The sequence below is a fragment of the Sphaerodactylus townsendi genome, linkage group LG01, assembly GCF_021028975.2.
Source record: "Sphaerodactylus townsendi isolate TG3544 linkage group LG01, MPM_Stown_v2.3, whole genome shotgun sequence".
In the NCBI taxonomy this organism is placed as follows: domain Eukaryota; kingdom Metazoa; phylum Chordata; class Lepidosauria; order Squamata; family Sphaerodactylidae; genus Sphaerodactylus; species Sphaerodactylus townsendi.
Genome location: NC_059425.1, coordinates 178,198,314 through 178,223,651, shown reverse-complemented (window position 1 = coordinate 178,223,651; position 25,338 = coordinate 178,198,314). Strand labels below are relative to the sequence as shown.

The following is a 25,338-nucleotide window of genomic DNA, read 5'->3' as shown; positions in this document are numbered from 1 at the left end:
CCCATTTTGGACCATAACTTTAGTCCCCTGAACCTAACTTCCTAAAAGCGGGTGGCATCCATAAGAATAGTGACCAGATGATACCCTGAAAATCACTGGTGCCACTAACTTTTAAAATACACCCCTTCAGGCACCCCAAGAAATTTGCCCAAGATTCTCTTTGTTTTGCAGTGACTCCGTACTCGGCTTAAGTAGGGGAATTTCACAGTGTGTGTGACGGGCTGCACATTTTTTTGAAGATAGAGAGGCACCAGGACTTTCAGAATTGGCTCAGGAGGGCCTCTGGCAGCCAGCATCCAGGTTTGGAGACCTTTAGCTTCTGGGGGTTCAATTTTATGGGCCCCTAAAAGGGAAGCATTTTGACTTGTCAGCTGAAAGCCTGCACGCTTGAACGGAACATACCAGGGAAAAACTCTCAGCCCTCTCCCTTTACTCCGAAGCAAGAGGCACTTTCACCGGCTTGGACCTGGTACTCAAAGCCTCTGGGAGACGCAGAAAATCTGGCCTCTATGCCTCAAAAAAATGCAGCCAAGCACCCGCTACACTCGGGCATTTTCCCCAAAGGCTCCTCTTCCATGGTTCTGTGGTGGGAAAAAATTAGCTTTTCCCCGCTTAGACTTCAAACAAAAGGACTTCTCTTTGGCCGCTTAGGAATGGCTCTGTGGTAGAGGTTTTACAGGAACTTTGCTGTGGTAGGATCTTTGCTCTGTGTGGGGGGCATTTCCTGTACCTGCTGGTGGCAGATGCCTGAAAGGAACCAGCCAAATTTGCTAAAATATTATGGCCGGAAAGAGGAAATACTGTGGGCACCCGGTTGAAGGTGAACCTGATGCCCACAGCATTTAGGCATCACAGGCAAACTTGCCCAAAGTTGGCTGGTTCCTTCCAGAAGAACCCACAACTAGCAAGCTACAGAGGAAATAGAGATGCGAGAGACACTTATTTCTTGCAAGGGCGCTGCTTCTGTGAGAATCCAGAGGAAAGACCACTACCACGAGGTGCCTCATATTGAAACACCTCTACTGGGGCTGGGTATAACAGAAAGCCCGATTGGAAGAGATATGGTGGAAAAAATATTTTTCCCACCACAAACTGCTGAAGAGCCTGTGAATTCTGGGATATTCTGAGTGTGTAAGCTTGAGTGACCACACATTTTTTGAAGATAGAAACGCCAGACTTTTTTCAAGGTGGCTCGAGAGGCCTGTGAATTAATAGCATCCAAAGCTTGGTGAGCTTTGCTTTTGGGGGGGTGGGTGGGAGGCTGAGAGAACTCCGGCCAGCAAGGCTTTCATGTGCGGGAACGGGGAAACAAAATAGAAGCCTTTTGGGGACCCATGGAATTGGACCCTCAGAAGCCGTCTCTAAAGCCTGGATGCTATTTACCGGGAGGGCTTCCTGGAGCCACCCTGAAAGTCTGGACCCTCTGCATCTTTAAAAAAATCGCGTGACCTGCCTCAGAAATTCCTCATTAGCTACAATGGAATTAAAGTCACTGCTACAAAACAAAAGAATCTTTGGGCAAATTTCTTGAGATTGCCTGGAAGGGATGTATTTTAAAGCCTAAGTGACTTTTAAAATTTCAGGGCATCATCTGGTCACTATTCTTATGATGCCACCCAAGTTTTGTGAAGTTAGGTTCAGGAGGACCAAAGTTATGAAGATCCCTCAGATGGGTAGCCCCCCCACCTCGGAGTTGGCTCCCATTACAGAAAACAATGGGGATAGGGCATTGATTTGGGCATCCATAGCTTTGGTTCCCAGATAAGCTTGTCATCGGCTTCGGTGGTATCATCAGGGGCAATCTCTGGATGAGTACCCTGAAATCATGAAGTGCCATTAGCTTTAAAAATCTCGCTCCCTTCAGGCCAAAAACACAAAAATACCCCGCAAAAACTGATACCTTGCATTAGCATTTGTTCATATTTGGAGCGGGACATAATCAGACAATTTTGTCGAATGTGCCCAAATTTGAATTCCAGCCGAATCTTGCTATTTGTTTCATCTGAAATCTCCAACCCTCAAAAGTGATGCTGTTTCAGGATGGGGAGAATCCTTAAACAGCATCACTTTCAACTGTTTAACCGGGGACTGATTCTCCATGGTAGATTTAAAGAAGAATCTGAGCTCCCTAGTTTTAGAAACACCATTAAAGTAATGCTGTTTGGGGTGGATTCCTGGAGTGTTTTGTGAGAGATGATGCTGACATTTGTTTAGTAAATGTTTTGCTGGGTGATTTGTGAGAGATTTACATGCTTAATACACACTTGCACTGGCTTGGAGTTGTTTCTCAGGCTAACAACCTACCTCATAGGGTTGTTGTGATTAGGAAATTAGGAAAAGAGTTGGTGGGGAGAGAGCCATGTATGTTTTGCTGGGAGTGGGAGGTGTTTTGTGAGCTGGTACAAAAAATCATTGTTTGGTCATGGTGGGGGAGGGTGGCTGCCCATACGCCGGGCCAGGGGGGGCGCCAAACTCAAGTTTTGTCCCCGGGCACCAGTTTGCCTAGGTACGCCCCTGAAGAATGGCAAGTAAAAGTAATGGAAAATGTAAAAATGGCTGAATTGACGAGAATGGTTTTGGAGAAATTATGGATAATTTTAGAAAAGAATGGGAACACTGGATTGAATATGTTAATTTGGGATTTCATAATAGAAAATAGACTATCGGATTTGTTTTTAGGGAAAAAAGTAACTTAGAATTAAGTATGGAAAAATTATTAGAGGAATATAAGTTTTGTAAACTTGACTCATGATTGAAAGATGTAAGTAAAGATTTTGGTAAAGAAAACTGTATTTTACTATACAAAATCACAGTAACAAAAAGGCATAGTTTGAACAAGATGAAACTGATGGTGATAAGTAGAAATTGTATGTTATGCTAAATGTTTTGTTATTGTTTCAGAAATAGGAAATGAAAGATGGTGCTGTATTATTTTTCTGTATAAATGTGAATTAAATCTGTTTAATATTTTTTTTAAAAAAAGGAATGCCTAGTCACATATATCCACAAAAGTTGTGTTAAGGTTTTGACTAAATTAAGGGGAAGTTTAGCGTTTGGGAATTTCCAGCTTTGAGTTATGGATATAAAAATGCTGAATTGTAGCAGTTTAGAAGGAGCAGTCTTGAAAGAAACTGGAACATCTCAATGCCTGGCTTATTACCTGCCTCAGGTATATCTGTGGCAACCCCTACCAAAGCTCCCTCTGTTGAATCTTCTCATGACAAGTCTGACCTGTCTCCACTAGAGATGCAGTATCTGCAGAAATTTTGGAGCCACGGAAGAAGGAAAGGATTTTTTGGGTAGTGGTGGTAGGGATTTCCCTTCCAGAAAAATAGATATTTGGGGGAAAATGTGAAATATATGCAATCCTTACTTTCAAATCAAATCACAACTCCTTTTGACAATTCAACATTATTTGTAACTTGTATATTCCAGGAGTCCCAAGCGTGGTGCTCATGTGACCTGTGGTGTTTGTTGACACTTTTTCCGGTGCCCACCAAGTGTTTTCAAGAAGTGGGTGGGGCTAGGTCGGGCTTTTGCCCAGCAGGGCTTCTGATTGGTCATTGGGGATTTGATTGGCTGTGCAGAGCTTTGTAAATGTGCTTGGGCAGCAGCTGCCATCACACCACAAGGATCTACGCTGTTTGATTGAAGTTGAGCTGCGGCAGCCATTTTGTGGCTGGCTCTGTCTCTTGCGGCAGCCATTTGCGGCGGCCATTTTGTTGTTGCATCCACAGTGCTGTGTCAGAATTCCAAATGTTCCTTCAGGCTCGTAAAGGTTGGGGATCCCTGAGGTACTGTTTGCGCTGGGGCGAATAGCTATGTTCTGTCCTTATTCTGAGACAACCTTTTTGTTTTGTGGTAGGCTATTTCCTTCCTGGATGCCATGCCACCCTGCCACGCTGTGGTGCCACTGCCGTCAGGTCTACCTGCCCATGGGCTACTGCTATGCCACACGCCTTAAAGCGGAAGAGGACGAACTTATCCTGAGCCTCCGGCAGGTACTTGGAGCCTCACCTCATCCTCTCTCTTTCCTTTTCCCTCAGCCAGACTGTTAATCTTCTGTGATTTCAGGCTGCCTAATGAGAAATCTCACACAAAAGGACATTATTTGTATGCAAAGCCCAGACTAAACCTGGGAACCATGGAGGGAATCAGAGGTGGGATCCAGCAGGTTCTCACAGGTTCCCGAGAGTAGGTTACTAATTATTTGTGTGTGCTGAGAGGGGGTTACTAATTGGTGATTTTGCCACTTGATTTTTGCCTTAGTTATGCCCTCCCCTCAGCAGTAGCGCGCAGAACTTGAAGCAGTCTAGCAGGAGGTGCACCGGCGTGCGTGGCAGCTTGCGCCTGCGTGCATTCGTTTCCCGCCCAAGGACCAGCGCAGTGGCTGCGTCCTTGCCACAGCCCCGCCCAGGAATGCCCCGCCCCCAGAATGCCCAGCTACGCCCCCGCTGTGCTCCGCCCAGCCCCATTGGCAGTACGCCACAGTTTGAATCCCACCACCATGGGAACCTGTCACTAAAATTTTTGGATCCCACCACTGGAGGGAATCTTCAGAAGAAATCCCAAATGGTGACAGAGTTTGGAGAATCCTTTTCTCCCTGGTCTACAAAATGCTGTTATTCTGGTTATGTTCAGAGACCACGGCTTGCTAGGTAAACTTCTCTCTCCAATGTTGAGTCCTGTGACCTTCCTTCGCAGGAACTGTACATCGAAGACTATTCTAGTATTGACTGGCCGGCACAGAGAAATAACATTGCTGCGTGTGACGTCTATACCCCGCACAGCTGGCTGCTTAACATTGTCTATGGTGAGTGAATCATGGCCTCTGGTTCCAACAATCCAGCATGAGGGCTTCATTGACATTCTTCCTTGCTAATACTTTGGCCCCTTCCGCACATGCAGAATAATGCACTTTCAATCCACTTTAAAGCTGGACTTTACTGGGCGAAATAGCAAAATCCCCTTTCAAACAATTGTGAAAGTGGATTGAGTGTGCATTGTTCTGCATGTGCGGAAGGGGTCTTTCCTAATCCCAGTGGCACTGTTGGCTGAGCTGGGACTTGTGTCTTTCTTGAAGAAGATACAGAAGACATTTTGTAGGTTGCTGTCCCTTGTGATTCCTCACTGTAGAGCTCTGAGTGCAGTCGTCGTATCTTTTGTCCTATTTTCTCCGCAGACGGGAAAACACTGGGACTGAGCAAGGTGGGGAGAGCCTTAATCTTAGGATGGCGAAGTGGCTGCGTCAGTGGCATACCTAGGCAAACTGGAGCCCTGGGCAAAACCTGAGTTTGATGCCCCCCCCCCATGGCCACCCTCCCCCACTGTGACCAAACAATGATTTTTTCCACCAGGTCGTTTCAAAGTCACCATCACATTATAGAACATGCCCCAACTCACAAATCTGAAAACAGCAATGGGCCATGTCATACAGCAGAAATATTTTTGAAAACATTTTCAAAATGCTTTCAAAATGTTTTATTACTGCTGTGAAAACATGTTATGGTGTTGTATCCAGTCCCCCCAATTGAAGGAAATAGCATCACTTTCAATGTTACTTAAACTGGGAACCCCAGATTCTCCCTTTAAGGTGGATTTAAAAGGAGAATCTGGGCTCCCTAGTTTAAACAAGTGATGCTGGAATCCACCCCCAAACAGCATCATTTTCAATGGTGTTTAAACTAGGGAGCCCAGATTCTCTTTTTAAATCCACCTTAAAGGGAGAATCTGGAATCCCCAGTTTAAACAACATTGAAAGTGATGCTATTTTGGGGTGGATTCTCCCCCACCCTGAAACAGCATCACTTTCAATGTTTAAACTGGGGATCTCAGATTCTCCCTTTAAATCCATACCAGGGGTGGATTTAATAATAATAATAATAATAATAATAATAATAATAATAATAATAATAATAATAATAATAACCTTTATTAGGCATTGAGATAATAAAGAAAGAAAACAAGCATTGGCAGGAAGGGAGTGGATTTAAAAGGAGAATCTGGGGAAATTTAGGGGGTGCCTGCTGTCAGGGGTGCAATTATTAAGATAGCAGCACCAAAATTTCAGAGTATCTTTGTGAGCCCCTACTGATGATACCACCCAGGTTTGTTGAAGTTTGGTTCAGGGGGTCCAAAGTTATGGACCCTCAAAGGTGTAGCCCCCATCTCCTATTAGCTCCTGTTGGAAACAATGGGGAATGGGGGCACTCCCCTAAACCAAGCCTCACCAAACCTAGGTGATATCATCAGGAGAGTCTCCTGAAAAATCCCTGAAATTTTGGTGCTGCTAGCCTAAAAAACTGCACCTCCTGCAGGCCAAAAATGGAAAAAACACTGAAAATACAAAAAAACCCCACAAACGAACCTGCATTTTGGCGCCTGCCACAAGGGGGCATCCTGGGCAACTGCCCACTTTGCCCAATGAGAGGAATGCCTCTGGGCTGCATCTCTAGCCTTGCTTGTGTGACTTTGGACTGTTCTGCTAGTAACAGGGCCTTGCTGTCTCTTTCTCCACTCCAGCAATATGCAATACTTACGAGAGTTACCACATCAAGACTCTGAGAAACTGGGCGGTAGAAGAACTGTACGACCACATCAAAGCCGATGATCGATTCACGAAGTGCATCAGCATCGGCCCTGTAGGTCTCATCTGTGGTTTACGTTTAAGACTAAAATAATCTGGGGCTGTGCTACGTCTCGAACCTTGAAGCAACAAACAGACCCTGTAGTGTTGAACAGCAGCGTTTATTGGTAGGCAACGAAGTACCCAACTTGGAAAAGCCAGTTCTACCGAACCTGGCTTTTGCCATCCCCTTTATTTAGAAGTAAATCCCCCTCCCGTTTCCCCAGAGAATGTGAGAAATAATTGTTCCGGAGTTGAGGCACCCCAAAGTGGGCAATAGATAGAGATACAGCCACCTGGCCTCCTCCCCCCCCCCCCCCCCCGGGACAACACACATCCCATTTTCCCATGAGACCAAAAGTGTCAGGGGTAGCCTAGTTATCTACTGAGCATGTGAAGCCATAAAAAAGAGCAAGGAAAGAATGTCCCCTTTATTCAGAAGTTAATCTCCCCTCCCGTTTCCCCAGAGAATGTGAGAAAGCATTATTCCGGAGCTGAGGCGCCCCAAGATCAGCAACAGATAGAAATAGAGCCACCTGGCCTCCCGCCCCCACAGGACAAAGGAAACATCCTGTTTCCCATGAGACCAAAAGTGTCAGGGGTAGCCTAGTTATCTACTCAGCGTGTGAAACTGTAAAATAAGATCAAGGAAAGAATGTCCCATTACAACAGTGGTAACATATAGCAGGCTGGTTACATGGATCTTGTAGTGATTGCATAGAGTAAGGAATGCATCTCAATCAACTTGATACAATCCCTGGCCATATATTTTGTAACAGCTTCAGTAAGCCAGGAATGCATCTCAATCAGCTGGGCACATCTCTGACAGACTGGGGCTTGCTCTGCAGGTGCCGGAGACTGTCCTGGCTTTTCTTGTTGCAGCTCATGGTGGGGATAATGTTCATTCATGTGGTGTTGGCATTTAGGCTGTTTGTGGCAGGGAGTCCCTCAGAGATATCTCCATGTTCACCCAATTTTGGCTTGGACATATGTCTCACTGAATTCAATGTTCCTTTTTAATTTTTTTGCTTTCAAGTCACAGCTGACTTATTATGACTCCATAGGGCCATGGTGGCGAACCTTTGGCACTCCAGATGTTATGAACTACAATTCCCATCACCCCCTGCCAGCATGGCCAATTGGCCATGCTGGCAGGGGCTGATGGGAATTGTAGTCCATAACATCTGGAGTGCCAAAGGTTCACCACCACTGTCATAGGGTTTTCAAGGCGAGAGACCTTCAGGGGTGGTCAGCCATTGATTGAAGAATTAGGACTAATAAAAGGAAACACTTCTTCACGCAACGTGTGATTGGTGTTTGGAATACGCTGCCACAGGAAGTGGTGATGGCCACTAACCTGGAGAGCTTTAAAGGGGGCTTGGACAGATTTATGGAGGAGAAGTTGATCTATGGCTACCAATCTTGATCCTCCTTGATCTGAGATTGCAAATGCCTTAGCAGACCAGGTGCTCAGGAGCAGCAGCAGCAGCAGAAGGCCATTGCTTTCACATCCTGCACATGAGCTCCCAAAGGCACCTGGTGGGCCACTGCGAGTAGCAGAGAGCTGGACTAGATGGACTCTGGTCTGATCCAGCAGGCTAGTTCTTATTGCCTCCATGTCACAATCCTGGTATTCCTTGGAGATCTCCCATCCAAATACTAACCAGGGGCAGGACGGCGAGTGTGTGACTGTCCAAGGTCACCCAGCAAGCTTGTATGGCGGGAGTGGGGGTTTGAACCTGGGTTTCCCCGGTCCTAGTCCAACACCTCAACCACTACGCCACGCTGGCTGTCCATAGTCCTTGCCTTGTAATAAATATGTGTCAGAGAGGGGTTTATGTGTCAGAGAGGACAATGCGACACTCAGGCCCCTTCCGCACACGCAAAATAATGCGTTTTCAAACCACTTTCACAACTGTTTGCAAGTGGATTTTGCTATTCCGCACAGCTTCAAAGAGCACTGAAAGCAGTTTGAAAGTGCATTATTCTGCATGTGCGGAAGGAGCCTCAGTTCCACGGAAGCACCAACTGGCCTGTGGAAACTGTTTCTGGAAACTGATCCACGACTGTAATCTCATAGTTCTAAGAAGGTTTGTTGGGGCTTTGCTGGAATTCAGTTTGTGAGAGGCACATATAAGAGATTCTTTAGCCAGTGGAGAGGAAAGAAACTGACTTTTGCCCTTTCTCTGGCCTTCCAGATATCAAAAACCATCAACATGTTAGTTCGCTGGTATGTGGAAGGGGACCAGTCTCCTGTGTTTCGGGAGCACGTCTCCCGGATCCCTGACTACCTTTGGTAAGTGTATAAAAATTCTGGAAACGGACACGGCCTCTGAATAGTGGATGTGAAAATGCCATATATAGTCTTAACAGTCCACCACTATACATAATTTTTTTTTGCTGTCAAGTCACAACTGACTTATGGTGATCCTGTAAGATTTCCAAGGCAAGAGATGTTCAGAAGTGGTTTGCTGTGAAATGATCCTTGTATTCCTTGGTGGTCTCCTGTCCACATACTGACCAGGACTGACCCTGTTTAGCTTTTGAAAGCTAAAATAATTGGGCTATCCTGGACTATCCAGGTCAGGGCTTCAAAAGCCGTTTGTGTGTAGAGCTCCATCAAGCCGCAGCCTACTTATGGCAGCCCTAGCAAGGGGCGAGAATCAGAGGTGGTTTGCCGTTGCCTGCCTCTGCAGAGTCTTTCTTGGTAGTCTCCCTCCCAAGAACTGACCCTGCTTAACTTCCAAAATCTGGCGAGATCAGGCTAGCCTGGCCTGTCTAGGTCAGAGCTTCAGTAACCATATAGAGCCATGGTGGCGAACTTTTGGCACTCCAATTGACCGTGCTGGAAGGGGCTGATGGGAATTGTAGTCCATAACATCTGGAGTGCCAAAGGTTCGCCACCACTGATATAGAGCATTAAAAAGTTGCTTTATCAGTATCTAGAAGTCAAAATGTCCAACACATATCAATATGCAAGAATCATCCAGAAAACATGTCAAGGTCCCAAGACTCTAGGCTCGTTTCAAGTCCGCGGACAGACTGAATAACTTGTTGACGGATGACCATTTCATTAATTCACAAGTGCAAAACCCGATTACTTACGCTAGAGTATTGATTCTGACATTATCCTTTAGAAAGGAGCTGTGCTGTCTCCAATGTTATGAATACAGAGCGAGAAGAAATGAAACCCTTGTCAATCTTAGGCCTGCTCCACATGCTCGTAGGCTGTTTGTTGGGAAGGATTTTGCTCTGGTCAAAGCACGGCTGAAAAGCAGTTGCTGGGTGGTTGTGGCTGTAGCACTGTTATTTGGAGGTGCCATCGCAGGTGGTTCCCTCTGTGATTGGCCTAGGAAGCAGCAGAGATTTTAAGGTGACTCTGTTTGTTCTTTGTGGCATTCTAATCTGGAGGAACCGGGTTTGATTCCTTGCTCTGCCGCTTGAGCTGTGGAATTCAGATTAGCCTGTGCACTCCCACACATGCCAGCTGGGTGACCTTGGGCTAGTCACAGCTTTTTGGAGCTCTCTCAGCCCCACCCATCTCACCGGGTGTTTGTTGTGAGGGGGGAAGGGCAAGGAGATTGTCAGCCCCTTTGAGTCTCCTACAGGAGAGAAAGGGGGGATATAAACCCAAACTCTTCTTCTTCTTTTACTGAGCCTTGCCTCCAGAGTTTCCTTTTAGCTTCACAACCACCATGTGAACGCAAGCTCAGGGGAGAGGGAAGTGAACATTATTGCTGAGCAATATGTCCCTATGTCCCACGTTTGAACGCAGAGCTCCCATAGTTGTAACACAGGGGCTTTTCTTCAGGGTTTTCCAGTGATACTCATTTATCTCAGGCCCATGAAGGGCTCCTTCCCCTAACAGCATTGCAAAGCTCGCTGCAGTTGAATGGAGGGCTGTATTCTGTATTGCCCCAGATGCAACACTGCATGCTTTTTAAAATCTCCCTACAGGCTGGGAATGGATGGCTTGAAGATGCAGGTAAAACACTCTTTTGTCCTCATTTTTATCTTCCTACCTCTTCTTCTTTTCCTCTTCCTTCTCCTTCGCTTCCTCCTCCTCCTTCCTCTTGGTGGTCTCCCTGCCAAGAACTGACCCTGTGCGGTGTGGTGGCGAAGAGCAGGTGGGCTCTAATCTGGTGAACCGGGTTTGATTCCCCACTCCTTCACCTGAGCGGCAGACTCTTATCTGGTGAACTGGATTTGTTTTCCTTATCCTACACATGAAGCCTGCTGGGTAACCTGGAGCCAGTCAAAGTTTTCAGAGAACTGTGTCAGCCCCACTTATCTTACAAGGGTCGATTCCCCACTTCAAAAATGAAACTGGATGCTCCAGGCGACGCAGGCGACGCAGCAGCCAGGCAAAATTCCCCACTGCTCGTGGATCTGTCGCGCAATCCACCCAGGGGCTTTCCTGATTGGCTGCTGCGTTGTGCTGGGGCGGGAATTTCTACCCTGCGGATCCATGTCTGCACGAACGCGGAACAACTGTATGCAGAAACTGGGAAACGGGCGATCAAAACAATGCTCCGTTTCCCTGCTGCTTTGTCCCTTCATATCCACATGCTATGACGTTTAGTGTTGCTTTTGTATTGGCTTTTACTCAGAAAATCATTTCAAACCGGCCCCACGTTGCCTCATATCCATGTGAATCTCAGCTACGTGGATCTTGGTTACGTGGATCTCGGTTACGTGAATTTTTTTTTAAAGGGCTGCGCACGCATCGCACACAGCCCACTGCGCCCTGATTGGATGGGAGGCTCCACGTCACTCTCAACGGCGGGAGATTCAACCCACCGATCTTCCCCACTGCTCCCCTCCGACCCGGATTGATCCCGGCATTGTTCAAAAGGTCTCCTTTCATCCAGGTCCGGGAAAAGCACGCGCTAAGGGGGAGAAGGAGCAGCAGAACCAGCTTCGCCCAGAACGCAGTGGGGAATTTTGCGCAAAACCTGTTTTTTTTCTCGCAAGTAGCGTGCGCTATTTAGTCAGTGGGAAATTGACCAAGGTGTCTGTTGTAGGGAGAGAAAGGGAAAGGAGTTTGTAAGCCCCTTTGAGCCCAGGAGAGAAAGGTGGGGTATAAATCCAAACTCTTCTTCCTCCTCCTCCTGCAGAGGTGATCCGAGCAAGGGAAATGGCCCAGGGAGAGAGGATGCTGCATCCTTTTCTCCCCCTTCCTTTTCTCTGTTCCTAACTCATGTTTTCCCTCTCGCTGGGCTGCAAATGAGGGAGCAGGATGCCTCTGGGATGGAGCAGGGAAAAGCTAAAGACTCTCTGCACCATCGCCTCACCCTCAGTGGAGCAGCCAGGGAGGTTGAATTGGTCCTGGAAATCTGCATCCCTTCCAGCTTGAGTCACATGGCTTATTACTTCCAATGTGGCTTTGTAACCCTGCTGTGCTGATCACGGTGACTGAGCGGGCGAGGAGGGTGCTGGGGCTACCTCTCATCCTCGTGGCCGCCTTGGTGCAGAAAGGTGCATAATCCTGGTGCATGTTCAGCACTTATTGCCCTGGCTGTCTTTTACTCCCAACTATAACCAACCCTGGAGAGAGCCAGCATGGTGCAGTGGTTAAGAGCAGGTGCACTCTAATCTGGAGAACTGGGTTTGATTTCCCACTTCTCCACCTGAGTGGCAGAGGCTTATCTGGTGAACCAGATGTGTTTCCGCACTCCTACATTCCTGCAGGGTGACCTTGGGCTAGTCACAGTTCTTTGGAGCTCTCTCAGCCCCACCCACTGCCCAGAGTGTTTGTTGGGGGGAAGGAGATTGTAAGCCCCTTTGAGTCTCCTTACAGGAGAGAAAAGGGGGATATAAATCCAAACTCTTCTTCTACCTGTTTACTTCCCACAATGCATCTTTGCAAAATTACCCTTAACGACTCTCGAGAAGGGGTGGTCCTTGTTGGCGTCATTTGTAGATAGAAAGAGAGGCAGGCCAGAATTCAGCAATCAAAAAAGAACGTGTGGTCCAACTGTGCTTTCCTTCTCTTTTAGGGCACCAATGGGTCGCAGCTTTGGGATACAGCATTTGCGGTCCAAGCTTTCCTGGAGGTACTTTTCACAAGTTTCTCGTTCCTTTGCCGCACCATAAGTTTGTTGTGCACTCGTAAAGGCATGGTGTTTTTTACTTGGATGGGAGAGCTACTTGACGGGCTTTATGGTAATTGTAAGGGAGCTTTTCTAGATTGGTAAGTTTGAGGTTCAGGAGGCACAAGTGCCAGCAGAATTATTGGGGTGCCACCGGCTAGTAAGTCAAAGAGGTGGGCAAGGGTTGAACAGACCCATAGACAACGAAATCCAATTTTAATTCAGCTTGACAAGCTGCAACGGGTCCAGAGGAGGGCAACCAAAATGGTGAAAGGTATGGAATCCATGTCCTAAGGCTGTGGTGGCGAACCTTTGGCACTCCAGATGTTATGGACTACAATTCCCATCAGCCCCTTCCAGCATGGCCAATTGGTCATGCTGGCAGGGGCTGATGGGAATTGTCCATAACATCTGGAGTGCCAAAGGTTCGCCACCACTGTCCTAAGGGGAGAGACTTAGGGAGCTGGGTATGTTTAGTTTGGTGAAGAGAAGGTGAAGAGGTGTCATGACAGCCATGTTTAGATATTTGAAGGGATGTCATGTTGGTGAGGGAGGAAACTTGTTTTCTTTGGGTCCAGAGACTAGGATCAGGAGTAATGAGTTCAGGGTGAAGGAAAAGAGATTCCACCTAAATATCAGGAAAATCTTCCTGACAGTAAGGGCTGTTCAACAGTGGAATGCACTATGTTGGAGTGTGGTGGAGTCTCCTTCTTTGGAGGTTTTTAAACAGAGGCTGGATCATCATATGTCAGGAGTGCTTTGGTTGTGTGTTCCTGCGTTGCAGGGGGTTGGACTTGATGGCCCTTGGGGTCTCTTCCATGATCCTACGATTCTTGGTATCTTTTTCACCGATTCTTCTGGATCCTAAGTGATGATGTGCTGACTTATAAAAAAACTCACATTAAGTCAATAGTTTAAAAACCATATATGATTTTTTTTTAAAGGCTGGTGCAGAAAAGAAGCCTGAATTTACGGCCTGTTTGCAACACGCACACACGTTCTTCAAAATCTGTCAGGTAGGAACCAAGTTACTAATTACATCCAGACTCATGAATGGACTTCTTGCAGTCTAGCTTCGATGTCACCTTACCCTTCTGTTTACCAAAAAAAAAAACAGTTTTGTAAATTTACATTTTGGAATGCTCATCTGAGGTAGTTCCCGTGAACTGAGCATGAAAACTCATTCATGGAGACTTTCCTTTCCATATGCCCAGAGATGTTCCTGATGTCGGTCACGTGCAGGAGTGCATAGGTCACTCGGAACAGAGTGCCACACTGTGCCTTTTGCTCATCCCGTTGGAGCAATTTGATTGGAGGAGTTTGCTGTCCCTGTTGTGCAATGGAATCCCCAGTCTCTTCTTTCTAGCCTGCAACGTCCAATACAATTAACAAAGTTTCCACGTTCACAAAACAATATATTGATCTTCAGGCTAAAACCTGAAATACCAAAAGCAGTTATGGTCATATGAATAACTGGTATTGCAAGCTGTTTACACTGAGAGCCACTGTAGTGGTGAGGAGGAGGAGGAGGAGTTTGGATTTATATCCCCCCTTTATCTCCTGTAGGAGACTCAAAGGGGCTTACAATCTCCTTGCCCTTCCCCCCTCACAACAAACACCCTGTGAGGTGGGTGGGGCTGAGAGAGCTCCAAAAAGCTGTGACTAGCCCAAGGTCACCCAGCTGGCATGTGTGGGAGTGCACAGGCTAATCTGAATTCCCCAGATAAGCCTCCACAACTCAAGCGGCAGAGCTGGGAATCAAACCCGGTTCCTCCAGATCAGAGTGCACCTGCTCTTAGCCACTACGCCACTGCTGCTGTGGATTCTAATCTGGAGAACCGGGTTTGATTCCCCACTCCTCCACTTGAATGGCAGAGGCTTATCTGGTGAACCGGATGTGTTTCCTCACTCTTGCATTCCTGCTGGGTGACCTTGGGCTAGTCACAGTTCTCTCTGAACTCTCTTAGCCCCACCTACCTCACAAGGTGTCTGTTGTAGGGAGAGGAAGGGAAAGGAGCTTGTAAGCCACCTTGAGTCTCCTTACAGGAGAGAAAGGTGGGATATAAATCAAAACTATTTTTCTTCATTCTCCATGAGTAACTAAGAGCTTGGGGACAGTCACATTTCAAGAGCAGTTTCTATGATCCCTTTTTTGAAGATTGCGATTGCTTTTTTCCGCTTTTGTCAAATTTGGTTTTGTATGTCTTCCAGATTCCAGAAAACCCACCTGATTATGAGAAGTACTATCGCCAAATGAACAAGGTATACTCTGCAAAGAGGCATTCCTTAGAGCAGTGGTGGCGAACCTATGGCACGGGTGCCAGAGGTGGCACTCAGAGCCCTCTCTGTGGGCACGCGCAAACAAAGTCCCCCCCCTCCACACACACATCTAGGCTGGCCTGGGTAGCTGGGCTCGATTATTAGCATTAAACCTAAGACCTAGTTTTGGGGAAGCAGGGTAGGTAACCCTGTTAAGCGCTGGTAAACCCCCGTGATTTTCATGCGAAGAACTAAAGCACGATCCTTTACCTGGGAATAAGCTTGGTGGCTGTCAATGGGGCTTGCTTATGAGTAAACCCTCCTAAGGTCGTGATTCACCCGTTGGAAGAGTTGCACGGTTGCTTCAAGGCAAAGCCACCAACAACCACCAAGCTTACTCCCAAGTAGCGCACACCTCAGAGCCAACTGTTTTTTCTAAAACCTCAGTATTCAGGTTAAATTGCTGTGTTGGCACTTTGCGATAAATAAGTAAGTTTTGGGTTGCAGTTTGGGCACTCGGTCTCGAAAAGGTTCGCCATCACTGCCTTAGAGGGACAAAAAATTTTGAAGGGCTAAATGAATGGGTCATCAAAATGGAATGGTTATTTCGCCACCTAGGTCGCTTTCCTCTGTAAGGCCCCTTCCGCACATGCAGAATAACGCACTTTCAATCCACTTTCAATGCACTTTGCAGCTGGATTTTACTGTGCGGAATAGCAAAATCCACTTGCAAACAATTGTGAAAGTGGATTGAAAGTGCCTTATTCTGCATGTGCAGAAGGGGCCTAATTGCTAGAATAACCTAGAAAGTGCTAGGAAGGAATTTCTATTCCCAGCCTTGTTTTGTTTCGCCATTCAAATGTCTGGTGTCTGATTATCCGACAGGGTGGATTTCCCTTCAGCACTCGTGACTGCGGCTGGATTGTGGCTGACTGTACAGCGGAAGGGCTGAAGAGCGTGATGCTGTTGCAGGAAAAATGCCCGTTCATAAAAGAGCACATCCCACCAGATCGCCTCTTTGACGCTGTCAATGTGGTGAGTACGGGGAAGTGTAGAGAGCATCTGATTCTGCTTTGGAGTCCATTCTTCTCTCTAGCACTGAATTCTCCTTGGTCGCTCTTGGTTGGTTAGTGGTCATAAATTGGGGAGACTCTGGGGCAAGCAAATAAATCATGCTCGCCCCTCTCTGTCGGAATAATACCGGAACAGGGGCACATAGCCAAATATCTTGAATTATTAACTGAACCCCAACAGAGATGGATTATCACAAGGGCCAGATCCAATACCTTCCCATCGGCCATTACAAAGGGTCGTTACTTATCCATCCCTCTCCAGGATCGGGTTTGTCCACACTGTAAAAACCAAGTGGAGACTCTTGCTCACGTTATTCTTGACTGTCCGAGATATGTGGGCATCAGGGAATTTCTCTTAGGCTGGCCCTAGACAAAATCTGAGGGTGACTCTGACTGTTCTGTTTGTTAGAGCTTCCTGTTAAACAACTAACACAGGCGATCAATGCTCTTGGAAAAAGTAGCAAAATTTCTTTTACAAGTGACAGAACTTTCTAAGTAATGTATACTGCTATATACAGTCTTCCTGTCTGCGCTTTGAATGTACTCTTGATTTGTATCTCAAAAATGTCTGGCAACGTTCTAGAACCTATTTTTAAATGCCAAATAAAGGTTGTTGTTGTTGTTGTTGGGGAGATTCTGGATGAGATCCGGACAGTGTTGTTGGGAGTTGTACGTGGGTAGAAACAGTCTCTGTTGCGTAAGATTTGTCTGTCTGTCTTTACTCTTTCAGTTGCTGAACATGCGAAATGCTGATGGTGGCTTTTCTACTTACGAAACGAAGCGTGGGGGCTGGCTGTTGGAACTGCTGAACCCTTCTGAGGTCTTCGGTGAGAGCTGGGGCTCAGTTTCAGAAATCGGTGCTAAGTGTTGAACAACAGCCCCTCTTTGATAGAGAACCGTGCGGAAGTTCCCTACCTCTGTGTGGAAGTGAACCAATTGTGGGAGCTCCCCCTGCTGGTGGCCACCTGACCTGCGCAGCATCAACATGGTGTCTGCCTGGCCGCACGGCTTACAGGGAGTGTTGTTCTTGAAGCTTTGTCCTGGGGTTCAGATTGTGGGGCAGCTGGAATGAGTTTTCAGAGACCAGACACTTGATCACATGTCTCTGTCAAGCAGGCATAGCTAGCCAATCACCCATTGGCAGATCAACTCTTCCTCTACCCATCCCTCTGGCTCATGTCAGTCTTGTCAAAGTTATAAAAAGAGCAGGCTGACCAGACGTCCCGCTTTTGGCGGGACAGTCCCGCCTCCAAACAATTTGTCCCACTTCCTGCGGGTTATTTGAATTGTCCTGATTTTTGGGAGGCTGCCACACTGCCTTCTGGGGCGCAAGGCAGTGCGGCAGCCTCCCTCGCGCGCGGCTGCAGGAGCATGGCCTTCTGGGGCTTGCCGTTTCCCGCCCTCTTTCGGAAACAGCAAGCCCCAGAAGGCAGTGCGCTCCTGTGGCTGCGCGCGCATGCGTGGCCGCCTACCCCCGTCCCGGTTTACAAAGGTGACCATATGGTCACCTTAAAAAAGAGCACCTTCCGTTCCACTTGAAATGTGATAGCCAGCTGCAAGAATTGTGCGGGGGTGGCACTTTGTGCTTGAATGCAACATCACTTGGGGGCTTTGTAATACACACAGGTGTATCCTATTCTCTGTTCTGTAACACACCAAAGAGGAAAGGTTATCAGCTTCTCTATGGGTTAGGACCGCTTTTGACAGCATAGTCTATGCATCAAAATACCCTTTTGGCCTGCAGACCCTTATCTAGAAAATGTGGTCCCTGAAAATATTGCAATTGATTGTGGAGCAGGAATCTCCAACATGGTGCCCATTGGATGGGGCCAGGGGGGGCTTTTCTTCAGCAAAGTTCTGATTTGCTGATGTGATTGGCTGTGCTGATTTTTTGGAAAATGTTGCTTTGGCAGCGGCTGGCACTGAGTGTCTGAAGGTATTCTGTGGCAGCCATTTTGTAGCCAGTGTGGTATAGTGGTTAAGGTCAGGTGCACTCTAATCTGGAGAACCGGGTTTGATTCCCTGCTCTGCCACTTGAGCTGTGGAGGCTTATCTGGTGAACTAGATTAGCTTGTGCACTCCAACACACGCCTGCTGCGTGACCATGGGCTAGTCACAGTTCTTCAGAGCTCTCTCACCCCCATCTACCTCAAATGGTTTTTGTTGTGAGGGGGAAGGGAAAGGAGATTGCAAGCCCCTTTGAGTCTCCTTCAGGAGAGAAAAGGGAGGATATAAATCCAAACTCTTCTTCTTCTTCCACATGGGGGGAGGGGGCATTTTTTGTCACCCCCTCCTCCACACTTTATCAGAATTCCAAAGGGGCACATCCTCAAAATAATTGTGGATCTTTGATGTAGAGCAACTCGTTCCCCAGCTGGCCTTTTCGCCAGCACTTCAGCGTATGGATGATCTCTTTTGCTTTTTGTGTTCTTTGCAGGTGACATCATGATAGACTACACGTACGTTGAGTGCACCTCGGCCGTGATGCAGGCACTGAAGCATTTCCATGAGAGGTTTCCTGAGCACAGAGCACACGAGATCAGGTAAAAGAGAACACTGAAAGATCAAATAAGAGCAGCGGCAAGCCGTTGGGGTGTGTTCATTTTCAGACTGTGAAAGTGGTGCATGAAGCTAACATTTCATTTTGTAAACTCTAGGATGTACACTGGTGAATTCCGGTTGTCCCTTCATCCGTTTAGCATGGGGGTCTGGGTTGGGATGCAAACTTTATGCCAACTCGGTGAAGAAAAAGCAAGGTTTTCATTGTATGCAAATAGACCAGGAATAGCAGTCCTGAGAGCCCAGACTAGCTCGATCTTGTCAGAGCCTGGAAGCTAAGCAAGTTTGGTATTTGGGTGGGAGACCACCGAGAAAGACAATGGCAGAGGAAGGCAATGGCAAAAATGAGCCAATTCAAATTCAAAGACCTTTATTAGGCATATTTGTACAAAACAACATTGCAACAAAAGGAAAGCATAACATGTAATATATTACATTTCCTCTAACGACCTGACCTGCAACAAGTAGGGGGCTGTTTTCCCTAAAATCAGAGGATCATTACTATTAAGTAGTTTTACCGTGCAAACTTTGGGAGGGGCTTTACCCATAATCGATGATTAATAGGGCTTCCCTCAGTGGGTTATATTTCGGGCAGTGACATGCAATATGCTCCAATGTCTCCACAAAGGTAGGACAGTAGGGGCATACTCTATCCCCAGGAATTTCCATATCTCCAGTTGACTAAATAGTAGCCCCCTGCCAGCATGGTCAATTGGGCTGGCGCTGGCAGGGCTGATGTAAATTAGGTCCATACATCTGGAGTGCCAAAGGTTTGCCACCACTGCCTATCCGATAGAGCCAGTTTCTCTATCCGGCCTTGTAAAAGGGCAGGGGAGAAGACGTTACATCTGGCCATGAGCCAATTATGACTCAACAGCATGTTTTACCTTGGACTTGGGATGCGGGATGAAGGGCTGCTGATGCATTCTGGTCCAAAAGGTTTCCAATGGCTTCCTTCTTTTCTTAGAGAAACACTCCGGAAAGGTTTGCAGTACTGCCAGAGAGCGCAGAGGCCCGATGGCTCCTGGGAAGGGTGAGTGTTTTCAGGCAGTCATGTGCTGTTTGAGATGGGTGGGGGTGGCTCTTGTGATGGGAGAATGACTACTCCAGTCAGGAGCGACTCCATGTTTGTTCGCTAGTCCAACTCTTAGCTGCTTGCTGAGGTAGGCTGCGCCTGGTTAGATAAGAATGGTAGAAATGCACAAACTAATCTAGTTCGATTAAGAAGAGCCTTCCTGGCCGGCCTGCTTTTTATTTCAACCATTTGTTTCTGATCCAGTATAAACAGGAGCATCACGTGAGATGCTAGGCTAGTTAAGAGATGGCTAACCCGGCTAGATCTTCATTGTTACGGGCAGGTCTCCTCTACCCCCAAATCTTGTTTACAGAAGCAAAGACAGCTCCCCCCCCCCACACTGCCCCCATACAATGGGCTACCCTACCAGAATACGCTTCCTTAGTTAAGTGTGACGCCTGACCCAGCTTTTGGAGTGAAGCTAATCTAGTTCACCAGATAAGCCTCCACAGCTCAAGTGGCAGAGCGGGGAATCAAAGCCGGTTCTCCATATTAGAGTGCACCTGCTCTTAACCACTACACCACGCCGGCTCTCTTAAATGGCTTGCTTAAATGGATTTTTCCTTTGTACATCGTTGCAGCCTAGGCATAGTGTTCTGGTGTTTATTTTAAGTTACTGTCTCACACTGTACCCTTTTGTTTTGTTTTGTGCACGGGGAAGTTGCCTACAACTTTTCAGGGGCCTGTGTGTACCTCCTTTCCTCTCTCACTCATTTGTGTGTTTCATGGGCTTCCCTTTCTTTACCTTGCTAGGAGTTGGGGGGTTTGCATCACCTATGGCACCTGGTTTGGTTTGGAAGCGTTTGCCTGTATGCAGCACACCTATCAGGACGGGTGAGTTAAGAAACTTTCCCTGGTTAAGGGAGAATTATTACCCTTATTGCCTTGCTTCTGAACAATTGTGGTTTCTCTGTTGCGGCTCTGGAGGCTGATTGCCCTGGAATCTAGCACGATGCTAATCTCGTCCTGAGAGCAGAGGTAACAGCCCACTTCCTGGATCACCTTGGTGAGTAACGTTACCAACCTCCAGGTGGTAGCTGGAGATCTCCCACTATTGCAACTGAGCTCCAGGCAACAGAGTTCCGTTCCTCTGGGAAAAAATGGCCGCTTTGGAAGGTGGATTCTATGGCATTATATCACATTGAAGTCCCTCCCTTCCCCAAACCCCGCCTCCCTCAAGCTCCACCCCCCAAAATCTCCAGTAGTTGGCAACCTTACTTGTGAGCCAATATAAGCAACAGAGTGGAGTTGCTGTGGGGTCGAAGGAAGAGCTAGGAATGGCTGCGGTGTGGGGAAGGGTCTCCCAAAATAGTATACTTATGTGTTCATGTGTCTGTATCTGCATTCACACATATGTGTCCTGAAAGTAGCTTGGCAGGGTGTACACTCATCCAGAAGGGGACATGTTAAGGGACAAAATGTCTCCAGGTTGCTGACCCGTTTAGTCCACTTGGGGTGGAAAATCGCCTCCACACCCCTTCCCCCCGGGTCCATACACTGACTTCAAGACCTGGTGCAAAAAATGTTGTTTGGTCGTGGTGGGGGAGGGCAGCCACCCATACTGGGGGGGGGGGGACTTAGATTTTGCCTTTGCCTATTGGGGAGGGGTGTTCTGAGAGGTGGAAGCAGGTGTGGCCTATGGCAGTTATTCTCCGCTGCAGAAGAGCACGGTGAAATAATGTTCTGCCTTCAGTGCTGCTGCACGGTAGATTTAAAAAAACAGGGTGCGAAGAGATTCTGCTCCTGTAACTCAGATCAGCTGGAAACTTTAGCCCATTCCCTCTTCTATTGTACTAAATACAAGGGAATTAGGGGGAAATATGCAAATGCTCTCCTTTTGAACTGTGATAGGGTATCAGATACTCAAAAGATCTTGTTGAAGAATTCTAATCTTGTAGTTTGTGAATTGATGGCCAGGTTTTTACTAGAAATCGTACACTTTAAAGCACAGGTGTCAAACTCGCGGCCCTCCAGATGTTATGGACTACAATTCCCATCATCCCCTGCCAACATCATAAGAACATAAGAACATAAGAACAAGCCAGCTGGATCAGACCAAAGTCCATCTAGTCCAGCTCTCTGCTACTCGCAGTGGCCCACCAGGTGCCTTTGGGAGCTCACATGTAGGATGTGAACGCAATGGCCTTCTGCAGCTGTTGCTCCCGATCACCTGGTCTGTTAAGGCATTTGCAATCTCAGATCAAAGAGGATCAAGATTGGTAGCCATAAATCGACTTCTCCTCCATAAATCTGTCCAAGCCCCTTTTAAAGCTATCCAGGTTAGTGGCCATCACCACCTCCTGTGGCAGCATATTCCAAACACCAATCACACGTTGCGTGAAGAAGTGTTTCCTTTAATTAGTCCTAATTCTTCCCCCCAGCATTTTCAATGAATGCCCCCTGGTTCTAGTATTGTGAGAAAGAGAGAAAAATTTCTCTCTGTCAACATTTTCTACCCCATGCATAATTTTGTAGACTTCAATCGTATCCCCCCTCAGCCGCCTCCTCTCCAAACTAAAGAGTCCCAAACGCTGCAGCCTCTCCTCATAGGGAAGGTGCTCCAGTCCCTCAATCATCCTTGTTGCCCTTCTCTGCACTTTTTCTATCTCCTCAATATCCTTTTTGAGATGTGGCGACCAGAACTGGACACAGTACTCCAAGTGCGGTCGCACCACGGCTTTATATAAGGGCATGACAATCTTTGCAGTTTTATTCTCAATTCCTTTTCTAATGATCCCCAGCATAGAGTTTGCCTTTTTCACAGCTGCCATGCATTGAGTTGACATTCCCATGGAACTATCAACTAAGACGCCTAAATCCCTTTCCTGGTCTGTGACTGATAGCACTGACCCCTGTAGCGTGTATGTGAAGTTTGGATTTTTTGCTGGCAGGGGATGATGGGAACTGTAGTCCATAACATCTGGAGGCCACGAGTTTGACACCTGTGCTTTAAAGGATAGTTCTGTTATTTCTAATTTTGCAGTGTCGCTCTGTTGTTAAGAGATTCTTTGCCACTGTGTTCTTTGAGGAGGATGTGTTATAACGATGCCAATAAAACCTCTTGTATTGTTAAAACACTGTGAGAAAACTTTGCCATAACCAAACTTTGTAAACATTTTGTGGAATGAGGAGTTTTTAAGAAAACGAAATGTTGAATTTATTGTTATATTCTTTTTTTAAAAAAAAAACCGTGAGCTTACACATTTTATTGCCTGAGAATAAGATGATCATGAGATGACAGTGCCTTATGACAGCATGTATAAGAAAGGCAGGGTCAAAAATACAATGGAACCTCGGTTTTTGTTGATAATCCATCTGAAAAGAATCGATGAAAACCGGAACCGATGAAAACCGAGGCAAACTTTTCCATAGGAATCAATGTAAATCCAATTAATCCGTTCTAGGCACTCCAAAAAACATACCAAAAACACATTTTTTGGTGAATAAACATAGGCCCCTTCCGCACACGCAAAATAATGCGTTTTCAAACCACTTTCACAACTGTTTGCAAGTGGATTTTGCCATTCCGCACAGCTTCAAAGAGCATTGAAAGCAGTTTGAAAGTACATTATTCTGCATGTGCGGAAAGAGCCATAGTGTTTAATGCTGAAAACAGTAACAAACAATAACACTAGGACTATTTTCAGAGCCAGTGGACCAATGTCGCACCAGAAAGCTGTCCAAAGAGGTCTGTTTCTGGCGCCTCTTTAAAGATTTGTCTTGAAATGGGGCAAGACATTTGTCATTAAACATAGGATTGCAGAACCACGGCCTCGCGACTATAGTGCAGCTTGCCCGGGTGATTTTTCTCCACAAACCCCTGCACCTTACTGCAAATCGATGAAAACTGAGGCAAATCGATTAAAACCGAGACAAATTTTTCCCTGAAAAAATCGATGAAAACCGAAACCAATGAAAACCGAAGGCAATGAAAACCAAGGTTCCACTGTATTATACACCTTGGACAGAAGCCTGCTAGAATTTGAGGCCTTAGGCTTCGGCCTGCCAACCTATAAGTAAATCCAGCACTGGCTGTATCATGTAGAGAAGCAACCAGCCCCAACTGTGAGCCAGCTTCTGCATGTTTCAGAGAGATAATTAAGCTAAGGGAGCAGCAGTGGCGTAGTGGCTAAGATCTGTGGCTAAGAGCAGGTGCAATCTGATCTGGAGGAACTGGGTTTGATTCCCAGCTCTGCCACCTGAGCTGTGGAGGCTTATCTGTGGAATTCAGATTAGCCTGTACACTTCCACACACGCCAGCTGGGTGACCTTGGGCTAGTCACAGCTTCTCGGAGCTCTCTCAGCTCCACCTACCTCACAGGGCGTTTGTTGTGAGGGGGGAAGGGCAAGGAGATTGTAAGCCCCTTTGAGTCTCCTGCAGGAGAGAAAGGGGGGATATAAATCCAAACTCTTCTTCTTCTTCTATGCTTCTTCCCCTTCTCACCCATAACATTTCGTCCCCGGGGTGATAGTCCTTTGCTCTGTCCGCCTGCCAACCCCGACATATTCCTCCTAAAGAGTCCTGAGGTGACCATCTAAAAGTCCTGTCTTCCACGGTTTCTCTTTCAGAGCTGCCTGTGAGGAAGTTTCACGAGCCTGTGAATTCTTGGTCTCCAAACAAATGGAGGATGGTGGCTGGGGAGAGGACTTTGAGTCTTGTGAACAGCGTCGATATGTCCAGAGCGCCACGTCCCAGATTCACAACACCTGCTGGGCTCTGCTGGGGCTCATGGCTGTGGGGTGAGAAGTTGTTGTTGGAAGTCACACAACGCTCCATTGCTACTCTGTGCTTGGTGGCCGTCGCCACCTTTCTGGGGCATAAATGTGGATAACAGCGGCCTCTGTTCTTAACTTGCACTTTGTTGATGCTTTTGTTGGGGATCTCTGGGTCTCTCCTAACTGAACCTTTTAGCTGTAGTCTAGTAAAGATTTGCTAAGGACTGTTGAGAGTGTGAGAAGTCTCCCTGTGTGTATAAACTGCAGTCAAATCACAGCTGATATATGGTGACCTCAGAGGCTTAGAAAAGTAGTTTGTCGTTGCAATACCCAGAGACTTAGAAAGGTGGTTTGCCATTGCCTTCCCCAGAGACTTAGAAAGGTGGTTTGCCATTGCCTTCCCCAGAGATTTAGAAAGGTGGTTTGCCATTGCCTTCCCCAGAGACTTAGAAAGGTGGTTTGCCATTGCCTTCCCCAGAGATTTAGAAAGGTGGTTTGCCATTGCCTTCCCCCAGAGTCTTAGAAAGGTGGTTTGCCATTTCCTTCCCCAGAGATTTAGAAAGGTGGTTTGCCAATGCCTTCCTCAGAGATTTAGAAAGGCGGTTTGCCATTGCCTTCCCCAGAGACTTACAAAGATGGTTTGCCATTGCCTGCTTAGCGACCCTGGTATTCCTTGGCGGTCTCCCATCCAGGACTGACCATTTTTAGCTTCCAAGAGCTGGTGAGATTGGGCTAGCCTGGGCCATCTAGATCAGGGTGAAAAGTCTCCTTAGGAAAGGGAGATAACTTTTCCCCCTGGACCTTGTTTCCACTCGCCTCAGATTTGAGCCGCCATTTAAAGAGCTGGGACTGCAGAAGGTGTCCACCTGAGACCATAGCAGCCATTCTCCATCATTGTCACCATGTGAGCTAAACAATTGTACTGGTGCTGTGCTTGTC

At 47.0% G+C, this 25,338-nt stretch overlaps 1 protein-coding gene across 2 annotated transcripts in view; it reads left to right on the top strand.

Moving 5' to 3' along the window:
• The window catches only part of LSS (lanosterol synthase), a 43,123-nt gene that overhangs the window by 15,239 nt on the left and 2,546 nt on the right, over positions 1-25,338 (top strand). For both annotated transcript variants that reach the window (XM_048500827.1, XM_048500818.1), the window contains 14 exons: positions 3,866-4,001; positions 4,705-4,813; positions 6,523-6,641; positions 8,824-8,921; positions 10,583-10,610; positions 12,625-12,681; positions 13,662-13,733; positions 14,929-14,979; positions 15,862-16,011; positions 16,780-16,876; positions 18,487-18,592; positions 19,576-19,641; positions 20,437-20,517; positions 24,253-24,423. In XM_048500827.1, the coding sequence (XP_048356784.1) occupies positions 3,866-4,001; positions 4,705-4,813; positions 6,523-6,641; positions 8,824-8,921; positions 10,583-10,610; positions 12,625-12,681; positions 13,662-13,733; positions 14,929-14,979; positions 15,862-16,011; positions 16,780-16,876; positions 18,487-18,592; positions 19,576-19,641; positions 20,437-20,517; positions 24,253-24,423 (1,341 nt within the window). The remainder of the gene's footprint in view (positions 1-3,865; positions 4,002-4,704; positions 4,814-6,522; positions 6,642-8,823; positions 8,922-10,582; positions 10,611-12,624; positions 12,682-13,661; positions 13,734-14,928; positions 14,980-15,861; positions 16,012-16,779; positions 16,877-18,486; positions 18,593-19,575; positions 19,642-20,436; positions 20,518-24,252; positions 24,424-25,338) is intronic.